Raw genomic sequence first — 14,012 nt, 5'->3', positions numbered from 1 at the left:
GAATGGTAAAGCTGGTGATTGTCACATGCAGGATTGCCTTTGGTATCTGTGGGGGATATATTCCCAGACATAGTGTGAATATGCAAAACACAGGAAATAGTGAACCATGTTTAAATGGACCTCTGATCCCAAAATACCATAGAGTAGTGGTTCTCAACCTGTGGGTCCCCAGGTGTTTTGGCCTATAACTCCCAGAAATCCCAGCCAGTTTACCAGCTGTTAGGATTTCTGGGAGTTGAAGGCCAAAACATCTGGGGACCTACAGCACTAGAGCTATAGTAGATGACCTAGAAAATGCTTAGAGACATATTTTTTCAAAATTGGATAAATGAAACCACAACTACTGATCTCACAGATACAGTTGTGTGTCATACTGCATTTAATAGTGAAGGGGGAAATTTCTGAGGGAAGTATTGGCCAGGGTGATGTGATAACTGGCATGTCATACTGATTTAGGAGTATGTTCTCAATTCGCTTCTGACATGATAAAAAAATGATTTAGGAGGGAGGACATATTTCAAACTCTTTTCATGCCTTTGCCCTCAAGAAAAAATGTCACATATAGCACACTACTGCTTGCTAAAGGGAAGCCAATCAGTTGAGAAAATGACTGCTTTCTGATTGAGTTTTGCAAACAGTGCACTTAGAAGGTTCCTTGTGCCCTCCAGGTCTTGTCTAGTGCTATTTACTTCCTTTTTCACCCTGTGGAAGTCAATGTCTTGCTGCCAGGCAAGCCAAGCCCAGTAATATCCTAAATCAACACTGCAAATTTTAGACTGTCATCCTGCCTCTTCTTCTATATATAAACAGCTGTTCCATGTATCACGTCAAAGGTCTTTCTGCTGCTCTTCTCCTGTGTTTCATGTTGTTGTTTGACTAAGTTATGATGGACCAAGAGCAGCCTTACAATTGCTCTCACAGAATGAGAGGTTTTTCTTCTGCTTCCTCCACTGGAGTTACCTACAAGCCACCTGTATGTCAACCTTACGTGGCCACTGGCAGGTCTGGAGAAGGCAACAGCAGCAGAAGTTTCCATAACTTTGGCCAAGCACATAGGATTTCCAATGGCAGATACCGGGGTGGAGGAATCCGTGAGATTTACATTAACAAGCAGCTCTTAGAACCTCTCTATCTTGGGGTTGATCCACATGACCATCAGGTTAAAGCAGATGAAAAGGAACAAATCAAGGACCTCAACAATCAGTTTGCTTGCTTCATTGATAAGGTGAGATGAATATTTTTTTTGTTTTCATTTTCTTTCAATCTCATATTGAAGGAACTGAATATTCAAATTGACAGAATATTCAACATTTGATTTGTAACTGAGTTTTTTGCTTACTGACACTTCTGAACATCAGTTTGAATCTATGAACTTTGATCAATATTTGTGGACTTTGATGAACATTTAATCTTAATATTTGATTATTGTGTACATGGTGACTGGCTGTGTGAACTGACTGTTCAAAAGCACTGCATTTGGTGATGGTGCTGTTAAAAGCATTCTGCTTGTTGAAGCTACCTTTGCCATGCCTCCTTCATAACACAAAGCTAACCGCATATTGTATTGGAATATCAGGTCTGGATTTCTGTGTTGGGAACAGACTCTCAGGATAACCATCTTTTCATGAATGACGCTATAGGGAGGCAGCTTTGAAAGTAGCTTTCCATGTCTAAAAGCAGCTCTGGAGAACAGAAGGTGGACAAAATCCAATAATATGTGTGTAGCGGGGGGATGAGTGGGTATATAGATATTTACACTTCAGATGATAGAAGTACCAGCGTTTCCTACCCAATATGGCCACTGGGTATGGTTTAGGGTTCTGGAAGTTGTGATGCAAAAGGGTAACTTTTCCAAACTCTGATACATACACTAAAGGTTCTAATCAATAATTGAGGAGCTCACAAAAATTACTGAAAGACCAAGGTCAGTCCCTGAATGTTGTTGAGATGGTTCTAATTTTTGAATGGAAAATTTTATCCTAAGATAGATAGGTAGATATAATCTTGGTCATTTAGTGCTTTGGTGCAAAATAACTTTTTCACTGAGGGCCCATCTACATATACATATTGAATGCAGTTTCAACTTGGTATTGAAGAAAGTGGTTTTGCTGTACACATTGATTACATAGGAAATCTTGAAACCAGTTTGAAGCCTGGATGGTGATAATGACACAAACCATAGAGCACTGGTACACACAAAGGGCTCTCATTTGCTTGCTTTTGTTCAAGTTCATTGTCTGACCACTGCAATTTGAAACTGTGAAATGAGCAGTGCAGGTGGGAGCTGTGACACTACAACTGAAGGGGAAAGGGTTTAGAAAGAGAGACAGAAAGATGGATAAGTTTTGAAATTTAAAAGAGACTCATTTTGAACTTATACCAGAAATTGTTACAAAATACTCCAGCACAAAAGAAACATGGATTTTTTTTAAAAAAAAACTTTAAAAAATAAAAACAAAACAAAAACTGATTGCAGGAATTCTGAAATTAATTCTATAGCAAAGTTTGAGTATAACTGATAGAACTGTGTGATCATCAAAGGGGAAAAAAGACATATATAGAGTATATGTGTGCCAAATACTTCATGGATCTGATTTGTTTATATGCCAGGTCTCCTACAGGGAAATGAATGGAAATGTGCTTCATGTGGGCAAGACTTTTCTAATGGTTGCCAGGTCTGTTTTCATGTATGAGTGTATACATGTTCTAAGCAAACAACTATGCAATATATCTATAAACACTGGCAGTTAATCTTACACCTAGTAACCTACATCCAGATAGAGCTACCTAAACAGGAATTTGATAGAAAACCCAAGTATCAAGGTATAGCCAAATCTCAACCATGTTCCAGTAGAAAAAGTTCAGGAACAGAAAGGAGGGAGCAAGGGCAAGATGGATGGATGGTATCCTTGAAATGACTGGCTTGACCTTGAAGAAGCTGAGGCCAGTGACTAGGGAACTCTGGCATGGACATGAGGTCAAGAAAAGTTGGAAATGACTGAGTGAATGAAGAAGAAGAAGAAGAAGAAACAGATTCAGGCCCAAAATGGATTTTTGGATTTGATATCCAAGGAACAACATTTCTAAACCCTATCAGAGGTTGATTGAAAGAAGTGTCTTTCAATGTAACACTTCTTGCAAAGTGATATTGTTTGGACAATCCATTATGTTCTGTGTCTACCCATGGCCTGGGCCCAAAATGAATGATAGGTATTGATTAGAAAATCTTCAGATTATTTCAGTATAAACTGCAACAATAGACAGTCAAAAGCTAGTTTTCCCTCTCAAGTGGAGCAGCTGAAATCAAGTAATGATGGAGCTAGAGCAGCAAGTGTAGGGTTATGTATGAAAATATTTGTTTGCAAAGTCTAGTTCAGATATTGTTAACAATTTCCTGGATTTAGCATGTTTACAGAGGCACCTAGTATAAATCCAATTGCTAGCCTCAGAGGAGAGCCATTAAATCAATAGGATTTTTGTTGTGCTTATTTACAATTCAGTTATTGTTCCAGTTGGTGAGTCTGTACAATGTGGGGTTTGATTCCCCATTTGACTGTGGAAATCCACTGGTTAATCTTGGACAAGTCAACCTTTCTCTCAGTCTCAAAGCAAGGCAAAGGCAAACTCTCTCTGAACAATTCTGACTAAGAAATGTCTATAATAGGTTAGTTTCAGAGTTGTCAACAAGTATTTTCTTTGCACCTGGTTTCAACTGGGGATTTTTTTTTTTACTGCAACATCCACAATTCATTTCTATTAGCCACTCTGGATAGATCTGATGGGACGTGTGGGTCAATCTTCTTGAGGGCCAAAGATTCTTCATGTTTGTCTAAATGTATCTTGTGAGCCTGGGCAGTGTCAGCTATGTATGTATTCACATTTGAAAATCTGAACTGCTTTGTAGCAAAATCCAGTTACTTCTTTCCTTTTGGATTTCAGGTCAGATATTTGGAAGAAAGGAACCAAGCCCTGGCCACCAAGTGGGAGCTGCTGAAATCTCAAAACCCAGCAGTTAAGAAAGACCTTTCACCACTATGTGAAAATTACATCACTAGCATGAGAAGAAAACTTGACAATTTATTGTGTGAGAAGAACCAACTACAACAGGAACACAAGACCATGTTGGATCTAATTGAGGCAAATCGATGCAAGTAAGGAACCTATTGAATAATACAGTCGGTCTTTGCAGGTAGTCAAAATGATGCTAACACTGAAATGCGTTCCGTTTTAAGAATGGAGGAGAGTAGAAAGTATGGCTGATATCAGTAGCTCCAAATTTCTTCCTTTGTTCTCAGTCATTATATCTAGAGATATGAAATATGTAGTATGGTGTCCTTCCAGGCCAGTTCAACTCCATTGTGTCACATAGCATAGTGGTAGCATGTCACACTTTTTGCAGTTTGGAATAGTTTGGAAGCTAGATTTAATTAATTGTTGAAGCAAATTTGCCTACATTTCTTGAGTTCTTCATATCTGAGAAATAAAGACTTAAAGAGTTTTGTTTGTTTATGTGGGAGAAGCTGGGATTCATCTCTTCATGAAACACTTTTAGTATTTAACACTTAAAATCTAGTTATGTATCCCTGTGAATTCAACCATGTTTGTAGTGCAAGCGGTTATGGCATGGCTCTCTCTGTAGTGGGAATACCTGTACCTCATAAATTTGATATGTAGCAATGAATACAATCTTGTATCAGATTGTTCTTGAATAATTCACCAAAATTCAGAATTTGTCCCTTCCAATCCTCAAAGGCAGGATTCTAGGTGAAAGCATATTTTAATCTAGTGCAGAGTCCATGTATGATTTATGTGCTGACAAACTCCCTTTTTCCTGCCACTATCATAATCCCCCTCTCCCCCTTCAAGGTATGAAGAAGAAGTCAAGAGACGAACAAATGCAGAGAATGAGTTTATTGTGTTAAAGCAGGTGAGTGATCCAGGAGGAGTATACCATCATCTACATCAAGTAAAGAAATGAAAAGGTTTACACTTACATAGTTTATAAGTATTCAAAGATCATCGATCTTTTTTCGATAGAGTTACGAGTTGGGTCGATACAGGGAATGCTGTGGATGTAGCCTACCTGGATTTCAGTAAGGCCTTCGACAAAGTCCCCCACGACCTTCTGGCAAATAAACTAGTAAAATGTGGGCTAGACAAAACTACGGTTAGGTGGATCTGCAATTGGCTAAGCGAACGAACCCAAAGGGTGCTTACCAATGCGTCATCTTCATCATGGAAAGAAGTGACAAGTGGTGTGCCGCAGGGCTCCGTCCTGGGCCCGGTTCTGTTCAACATCTTTATTAACGACTTAGACGAAGGGTTAGAAGGCACGATCATCAAGTTTGCAGACGACACAAAACTGGGAGGGATAGCTAACACTCCAGAAGACAGGAGCAGAATTCAAAATGATCTTGACAGACTAGAGAGATGGGCCGAAACTAACAAAATGAAGTTCAACAGGGACAAATGCAAGATACTTCATTTCGGCAGAAAAAATGGAAATCAAAGATACAGAATGGGGGACGCCTGGCTTGACAGCAGTGTGTGCGAAAAAGACCTTGGAGTCCTCGTGGACAACAAGTTAAACATGAGCCAACAATGTGATGCAGCAGCTAAAAAAGCCAACGGGATTCTGGCCTGCATCAATAGGGGAATAGCGTCTAGATCCAGGGAAGTCCTGCTCCCCCTCTATTCTGCCTTGGTCAGACCACAACTGGAATACTGTGTCCAATTTTGGGCACCACAGTTGAAGGGAGATGTTGACAAGCTGGAAAGCGTCCAGAGGAGGGCGACTAAAATGATTAAGGGTCTGGAGAACAAGCCCTATGAGGAGCGGCTTAAAGAGCTTGGCATGTTTAGCCTGCAGAAGAGAAGGCTGAGAGGAGACATGATAGCCATGTACAAATACGTGAAGGGAAGTCATAGGGAGGAGGGAGCAAGCTTGTTTTCTGCTGCCCTGCAGACTAGGACACGGAACAATGGCTTCAAACTACAGGAAAGGAGATTCCACCTGAACATCAGGAAGAACTTCCTCACTGTGAGGGCTGTTCGACAGTGGAACTCTCTCCCCCGGGCTGTGGTGGAGGCTCCTTCCTTGGAGGCTTTTAAGCAGAGGCTGGATGGCCATCTGTCGGGGGTGCTTTGAATGCGATTTCCTGCTTCTTGGCAGGGGGTTGGACTGGATGGCCCATGAGGTCTCTTCCAACTCTACTATTCTATGATTCTATGATTCTATGATCGACCTCATCAGATGGGATGAATTTAGTGTCCTAGGATGCCCTGCCCCCAACTGGGGTGAAAACGTCACTGGACGCTTTCCCCCCAACATGGGAGGTTTCCCATGTTGTGCTGGCTCCAATGGAGTAATGCTCACCAGAAGTGTAATGCTTTCTCTGGCCTTTATGATGAGGCCCATAGTTATGTTACTCTGCTTAAGCATACCAAGACATTTGAGACCACGAGAAAGAAGCTTATAGCATAACCTTTTGTAGATTCAGGGTGGTAGTTCTACACTGTCATTTATTGCAGCGTGAGGGTTGCAACAGCCTATGTGAATCTGTTAAATGATGTGAGTTTAACCCAGGTAAGCTGTTTAATGTGACTGCACCCTGGATTAAAAAAACACAGAAGAAGGTCCAAATCTTACAACAAGATTTGAATCTTCCCCTGTGTTGGGGCAGTGGAAACACTGATTCTGGATCAGGCATCTACACAGTAATGCTGATCTAGAGTGAGGTACTCCAAATCAGCATTGCTATGGTCCCCGGTGAGTCAGCTTTGAGCAGTGGTTCTCAACCTGGGGTCCCCAGATGTTTTGGCCTACAACTCCTAGAAATCCCAGCCAGTTTACTAGCTGTTAGGATTTCTGGGGGTTGAAGGAAAAAACATCTGGGGATCCCAAGTTGAGATCCACTGGCTGGTGGGTGCCTACATTTCACATCTCTGTGCCACCCCAGTTGCTGAATGGTATCCACACACACACACACACACACAGTCTAGCTGCACTGAATCATGTTCAGCATTGCTAGACACATGCTCATCTTGCTCCCATCATTCTGGGGTTTGCAAGGCCCGGTCACTGTTTGGCACTGTAGTGGTGATAGCTCGAGTAAAGAAGCAATGCAAGAGAGAGAAGGGAGGAAAGCAGTAATTGCTCTCTTCTTTTGCCCCTCCCATTTCCTGTTGTCTCATCACACTATCTAGCAATATTATAGGAACTGAGCATGGAACACCACGTTTTTCATTCCCAGTGGGCAACAGAACAATAAGGCAGGTATCATCCCCTGTCCCAAGGCTGCCCAAACCTGAGGAAAGTGAGATGGTGGTGTAAACAGCTGCAGGTGCATTCTGAATAGAAAGTAGCACAAAATGTAGATATGTTCCAGAGCTTCCCTAAAGCTCCAGAATAGTCCAAAAAAAATTTAATGTGGGAGGAAGCTGCATTAGGTGGCCTTCCCCGTGATAATGTGAATGGATATGTGGATGCCATCCCCAAACTGACTCATTTGGTCTATACAGATGGGTCCTAGATGTGCACTGCATAAGCCTCAAAGATGCTGCAAGATTCCTTGGCATATAACTTGCAGTTTCTCAAGTCGCTCCTAACACGGAAAAAAAAATTATAACGGTAGAAATGGAAGGCTAACATGGGATCTTCTGTGTTTACATTTACATAGTTTTCCACACACAAAAACACACTTTTCATAGCCAAATTCCATATTTACTTGACACCAATTGAAACATAGTTGTACTTGCACACTACATAGAGAAGCGTCCCAGTGGGCAAATAGGGCTACTAACTACAAAGTATTAAGACACTAAATATGAGAAGTGCCTGGGTAGAAAGAAAAGGTATTACATATCCTTCTGAAAAATTAGAATCATGTTCAATATGAAAATGTATCACTCCTTTTTAGTTGTCCCCACCCACACCCAAAGGTTATTTGTAGTTGGATCCTCCTTTCCAATCCCTGCCTTTGAAATTATATAACTGTTTCATTCCATGTTTGTTCTTCAGGATGTTGATGGCATATTTAAAAAGCAGAAGGAACTGGAACAGAAGAAAGAAGTGCTGGAAGAAAACATAGGTTTCTTGACAAACTTCTTTTCAAAGGTCTGTCTCCTTAAGTTGCAACATTAGACACAGCTCTTACTCCTCTATGCAGACATTTTACCTGTGTAATTTTGACAGATCAGGAACAATGGTTTTACTGATGTTGATTTGTCAGGTAGCAAAAAGGACAACATTTTCTACCACACAAGAGAGAAAACAATTAGTTCAGAAGATGGAACTAGGCTTCATGGCACACAGAAATTTGCCCATCAGCAGTTTGTTGCCATTTCCTGCATCTCCTGTCTGAGGCAGGTGTCCCCAGTTGGCCTACATTGACTAGCCAGATTGTATAAGAGGACTTTCCCTCTTCTTCATATGGAGATATTTGACTACAACAGGATAAAACTTGTGACCTTCTGTATGCAAAGATATGCTCTGTAACTCAGCTGCTGTCACCAACTAATCTCTTAGGCAATGATAGGAGTTTAGAACATTTTGTTCTAAACAATTCAAAGTTTATATTTTGTATTCATGTCACAATGTTATCAGGGTGACTAAATTGCTTCCTTGTCACCAGAGTGCTGAATCCTCTCCAGGCTTGCTCCCAAAGTTTAAAAGGACTGTCCAAGGTGCTAAAGTTACTGTAGAAAAAGGAGCCAACTCCTTGGACAGCTGCTTTAAAATTAGGACTAAAACCTAAACGAATGTGAGAGCCCCCAATGGCTACACTTGGATAGATGAGAATCCAGGATATCACAATGAAGGGAAATAGTGAAAAAAAGTTCCTTGCCCTTCATTTCTCCTTGGTAGGGAAGATGCTGCTCAATGAAAAGGGAGAGGAAAAAAAAAACTAGTTGCAACAGCAAGGATCAGTTAATTATGAATTTCTGTGGGCTCTAATTTTTAGCTTGGAAAAGTTACAACCCCCAGAACCTGGCCAAATTGGCTGGAAAAGGTGGTATTGGAAGGTGTAGTCAAAAAATAAGAAACCCACATTGTGGTTTTGAATAAACACCTCTGCCAGACAAACATGTCTATATACTTAGACATGCTGCGCACAGGACTAAAGAATCCAATATCAACCAATATAAAATATGTGAATTGTGTTGTTCATCATCTCAATACAGACTGTTTGTTTTATTCCTGTTAAGGTCTCACACAAGTTCTTTGTCCCCAACAGGAACGCGCTATCTTGGAGAGTCAGTTAAACAATACATCTGTGGTGGTCAATATGGATAACAGCAGATGCCTGGATATGGATGGCCTCATCCAGGAAATTGAGAGCTGGTATCAGGGCATTGTTCAAAAAAGCAAGGGAGAAGCTAACCTCTTTTACTGGAACCAGGTATGAAAGAGGGACCTAAAATGGTGTGTGTCAATTAGGAAATCAACAGCTCTGATACTCCAGAGTGCCAAAAGTGAGTTAGCTAACTTGAAAATATAGTAAACCAGGTCCTGCCATATTCTTCCTCAACATGGTACGCTTTAGATTAAAACTCCCATATCTTTCAGTCCTGTGGGGACTTCACTATTCATTTTTATTATTCTTGTCTATAATCTCTTTTTAGATTTCTCATTGCCATCTTTGCATCAAAATGACTATAAAATGATGTTGTAACAGTTGTCTGCTGATTTAAAATGGCTCCTGGGTGTGGTGGTTATGAAAGCAGCTCATATTTCCATGGTGTAAAGTCCTGTATGTTTTACTCAGCTATTCATTATCTTGAAAGTAGTATATTTTTGTTTTGGTGTGCTATTGGGAAGGGGATGACTAACTAAGACTTGGAGGGAAATGTCCCCCAGTACTCATGCTGTTGTCAACCATGTTCTAGAGTCTGTCATTTTGGTTAAGTAATAAGAAGTGGATTGGGCAATAATCTTGATGTGTGTTACTTAGAGGCACACAATTGGACCATCTAGCTCAGTTTTGTGAATTCTGACTGGCAATGCATCTCCAAGATTTGAAAGAATTTTAACAGGCCTGTCTGAAGGTCTCTGGTATTCTTTGATGGCCTCCCATACAATCACTAACCAAATCCAGCTTATCTTAGCTTCCATGGTCAGATGAGCTAAGGGGAATTCAGAGTGATAAACATGTTTATTTTACTGCAAGGTCTTTGACAAGTTTTTCCTGTTAATACGATTGATTGTGACCAACTTTTTCACCAAGTGTATCTGTTTATTACTTTTTGTTATTCTAGAAGGGATTTCTGAAGCATTCTACATGCCTCCATGTGGTTTTTTTTTAAATAGAATTTTTAACAGTCTTCAATTCAGGGACATACATTTTACTCCTGGAAGAGGAAAACATCTCAGAAAAGCATCATGGGGAACATCTGAGCATAATCTCATCTGATTCCCTCTTGCTTCGGCTCTATATGTAATCCAAGAGGCCACTTGCACAACAAACAATTCATTCTTGTTCACAGAAAGTCTGAGATGATTGATGAACTTAGCTAGTGAAAAGGACTCTCAAGGTAGTAATGTAAAATCTAGATTTAAGAAGAATCCATCCTGTGTCAAAATAATCCAGTGAGGGGGTCAGACTGGCTAGAGGATTCTGGAAATTGTAGTCTCCCATCCCAAAAGAAATTCCAAATTATTTTTAGAATTTGGTGTTTCCCTCTTCCCATTTGATTTTATTTTGTCTTTTGTATGGATATTAGATGGAGGATCTCCAAAGCAAACGAAGTCAGTTCTATGAGAAGCTGAGACAAAACAATGCTGATATTGCTGAGCTAAATCGCTATGTCCAGATAATGAGATGCCAAGTAGGAACCGAAAAGCAGAAGGTAGGAAAATTCTTGTGTTTACAGATGTGAGCAGTGGAATACTGCCTCGGGGTGTGGTGGAAGCCCCTTCCTTGGAAGCTTTTAAACAGAGGCTAGATGGCCATCTGTCGGGAATACTTTGCTTGTGATTTTCCTGCACGGCAGGGGGTTGGACTAGATGGCCCATGTGGTCTCTTCCAACTGTATATTTCTATGATTCTATGATTCTATGAGTCAGAACTACTTCTTCTAAATCCACTTCTTCTGCTTGGGGTGTTGTGCTGATGTCAAGAATCACTGACCAGGGATGAAGAAGTAATTATATGCAAAGCAGGCTAGGATATAGTTTGTCAATATGAGAAGTCATCCCAATGGATATGCAAAATGAAGATCAAATAGCCTGAAGAGGGAGAGAACATGAAGAGTCAACAGATTCTTCAACAATACCACAAACAGCTCCTCATGTATCCTTCTCATGGAGTCAGCTCTCCATATCGAAGGATTCTGCATCTATAGATTCAACTACCCATAGTTTGAATGTATATGCTTATATTCTTTCAAAAAACAAATCTTGATTTGGCCATTTTTATGAGAGTTGCCATTTTATTATGTCATTTTTGTCCCATTGAAGAAATGTGCCTTTTCTTGAGCTGAGTGTTTACCAAAATACATTCAGGGTACAGTAGAAAATCAACTTGTGGGGACAAAAGCCACTGTTCATAACAGTTTGTTTTGAATAATAATAATAATAATAATAGTAATAATAATGATAATAATAATAATAATAACTTTATTTTTATACCCCGCCTCATCTCCCCAATGGGGACTCGGAGCAGCTTACATGGGGACCAAGCCCGAAAACATACAACAATAAAATGATAAAACAATTATACCAACAATAAAACATCAATATCAATAAAACCATCATAGTAATCAACATATAGCATAAAATATAATAGTAATGTTTTCTTTGAGGAACCTGCTGAACTTAGGGTGACCTATTGTTCTAAGTTCTGGGAATGTATTATAGCATTTGATTATGCAGAATCCCTGCTGATGTAGGACAGTATTAAATCTGATATTAAATTTGGCATCTGGTATGACCTTTGGAAGTCTCCTCCCATGTTTTGCAGGTTGCTTCTTTGCATGCAGCCCTCAGGGAAACTAAAGAACTTGGAGACCATGCTCTGCAAGATGCTGAATCTAAATATAAGGATCTTCAGAATCGTGTGCAGACCTCCAAAGACAGATTGGTCGCCCTTGTGCGGGATTATCAGGATCTCATGAATACCAAACTAGCCCTCGATATTGAGATTGCAACATACAAGACACTGCTGGAAGGAGAGGAGCAAAGGTGAGAGTAACATACAGCATCTTTAAAAAAGAGAGGAAGGATTAAGCTTCTTTATGGCTGAATTTCTAGAGCAGAGAGATAACATTCACATACATTTCACTACTCTCTATCATATTCAAGAAAAATCTACCTATGTAACCCAGACAGCGATTTTAACAGGAAACATTGTTAACTTAATTTTAAAATAGTTGAATAACTGATTTGTGTCCCCATTTTGAATATTAGTTGTGCTTCAATAAAGACCTCATTTTTTATTCTGCAGCTAAACATATTTCTCTGAAAGAAGATAAAGTAGCAGAAACATATAAATGAATTTATTTATTTAAAATAGATTGGGGATTTTTTGATTGAGAGAGAGTGAGATTATAATTCATTTGCAGAATATCTAAAAAAATGGGAATGTAATGGTAATAGGGTTTGTAGAATAAAAGTAGAATCACTTGACTGGATTATAAAGCTCAAGTGGGAGCATGGTTATTATATTTTATTTTGTAGACTGATTTAAGAAGGAATTGATTCCTGCTTAATTGATATTTACAGTGGTTATAGAATCAGAAATAATTGGTTGATAAGAATAAGTTTATGTATTTTTATCTAGATTAGAGGGAGGATTAACAATATAGAGTCATATACTTTTAATAGGTATAAAGTGGAAGTCAATTTAACATGTTTATGGTTTTGTTTGTTTACTATATGTTTTATTATTGCTTGTGATTTTATTTTGTTCTATTTTGCCTGTTGCCATTACTTCTTTAAATTCAATACTATTTTTAAAAGGGATGTCATAGCACTCATAATTTCTTTATTTCATTTCTTTTTCTTCTGTCTCCCCATCCTTTCCTACCATTTTCTCAAACAGAATCTCTGCAGGAGTTCCTGTGAACGTGGGTAAGAAACTAGAAGTTTCCGTTATTTACTTCTGTAATGGGAAACATTTAATTTCCCACATTATCTCTATTTGAAACACATGGGTTATTGTGAGAATCACTCATTGCACATTTCATTCTTTTACAGCTATGGTGAATGCTACGTGTGCCCTCCACAACCCAGCCCGCCATCTGAAACCATAGACTGAAAGCCAAAAGAACACTAGCTACAAATATAGGGTGTTGTTGTTAGGACTGGCAGCTGAAACTTCAGAGGAGTTAATCCTTGCATGATTGCCTTGGGTTTATGGTTATATAGGGTGTATGCATCTGTGCTCCTGAGGACTCCTGATATGAATTGGATTTAAATATCAGTAATCATATGGGACAATCCCTTTGACTGAATAGTGAGCCAGGAACAAATCCACTCTCTCCTTAAGTTTGTGTGCAGACCTTAAACAAGACTGGGAATATTTGGCTCTCCAGATATTTTGGATTTCAACTACCAGAAGTCTCAGCCAGCATAGCAACAGTAAGGGATTATGGGAATGCAGGTCTAACAACACTTGGATTGCCGGTGACATGTAATAGTCCTTTAAACTGTACTAAGTCTTCTAAGGAAGCCATTTCAAAGTTATGTCTCAAATATAGCTTTTTTAAGGCAAACCAAACCACAACTGATATAAAGCCACAGTTTGTTAAGCTTGGTGACACGATGAGTTGTAGTTAATTAAAAATAAAAATGAAACCTTCCAAATTCTTTCTTGTTGTTGTGCCAGGGAAAATGCAAAAACACATGAGTTTGTCACATCTGTCACAATAATTGTGGCTTTTAGTGATGTTTCAATGCAGCTAATATGTTTCCAAATTAAGGCTTCCAATTGAGTGGCACAGAGTAGTTACAGATATGTACATTCACCCTTCAAGGCATGCTCAATTGTGTAATAATTGGACTGACATCAGTA

The 14,012-nt window shown here is 39.4% G+C and overlaps 1 protein-coding gene across 2 annotated transcripts; it reads left to right on the top strand.

Annotated features, from left to right (window-relative positions):
* Positions 1-808: 808 nt before the first annotated feature.
* Positions 809-13,804, top strand: LOC100561620 (keratin, type II cytoskeletal 7). Of its 2 annotated transcripts, XM_003217029.3 has the most exons (9): positions 809-1,225; positions 3,940-4,151; positions 4,867-4,927; positions 8,021-8,116; positions 9,237-9,401; positions 10,723-10,848; positions 11,961-12,181; positions 13,041-13,069; positions 13,196-13,804. In XM_003217029.3, the coding sequence occupies exons 1-9, from the start codon at positions 884-886 to the stop codon at positions 13,249-13,251; spliced, it is 1,308 nt and encodes a 435-aa protein (XP_003217077.3). In that variant the 5' UTR covers positions 809-883; the 3' UTR covers positions 13,252-13,804. The 2 variants fall into 2 exon arrangements, with proteins under 2 accessions (XP_003217077.3, XP_016846728.2); XM_016991239.2 differs by having other exon boundaries at positions 13,041-13,804.
* The last annotated feature ends 208 nt before the right edge of the window (positions 13,805-14,012 follow it).

This window comes from Anolis carolinensis, chromosome 2 (genome assembly GCF_035594765.1).
Source record: "Anolis carolinensis isolate JA03-04 chromosome 2, rAnoCar3.1.pri, whole genome shotgun sequence".
NCBI lineage: Eukaryota > Metazoa > Chordata > Lepidosauria > Squamata > Dactyloidae > Anolis > Anolis carolinensis.
This window is presented reverse-complemented; position numbering and strand designations above follow the sequence as displayed.

Excerpts from the sequence above, each read along its gene's own strand:
- LOC100561620 (XM_016991239.2), top strand. The coding sequence starts at position 884 with ATGATGGACCAAGAGCAGCCTTACAATTGCTCTCACAGAATGAGAGGT. Across the intron at positions 4,928-8,020 it reads AGTTTATTGTGTTAAAGCAG|GATGTTGATGGCATATTTAA; the intron begins GTGAGTGATCCA and ends TTTGTTCTTCAG. Across the intron at positions 9,402-10,722 it reads ACCTCTTTTACTGGAACCAG|ATGGAGGATCTCCAAAGCAA; the intron begins GTATGAAAGAGG and ends TATGGATATTAG.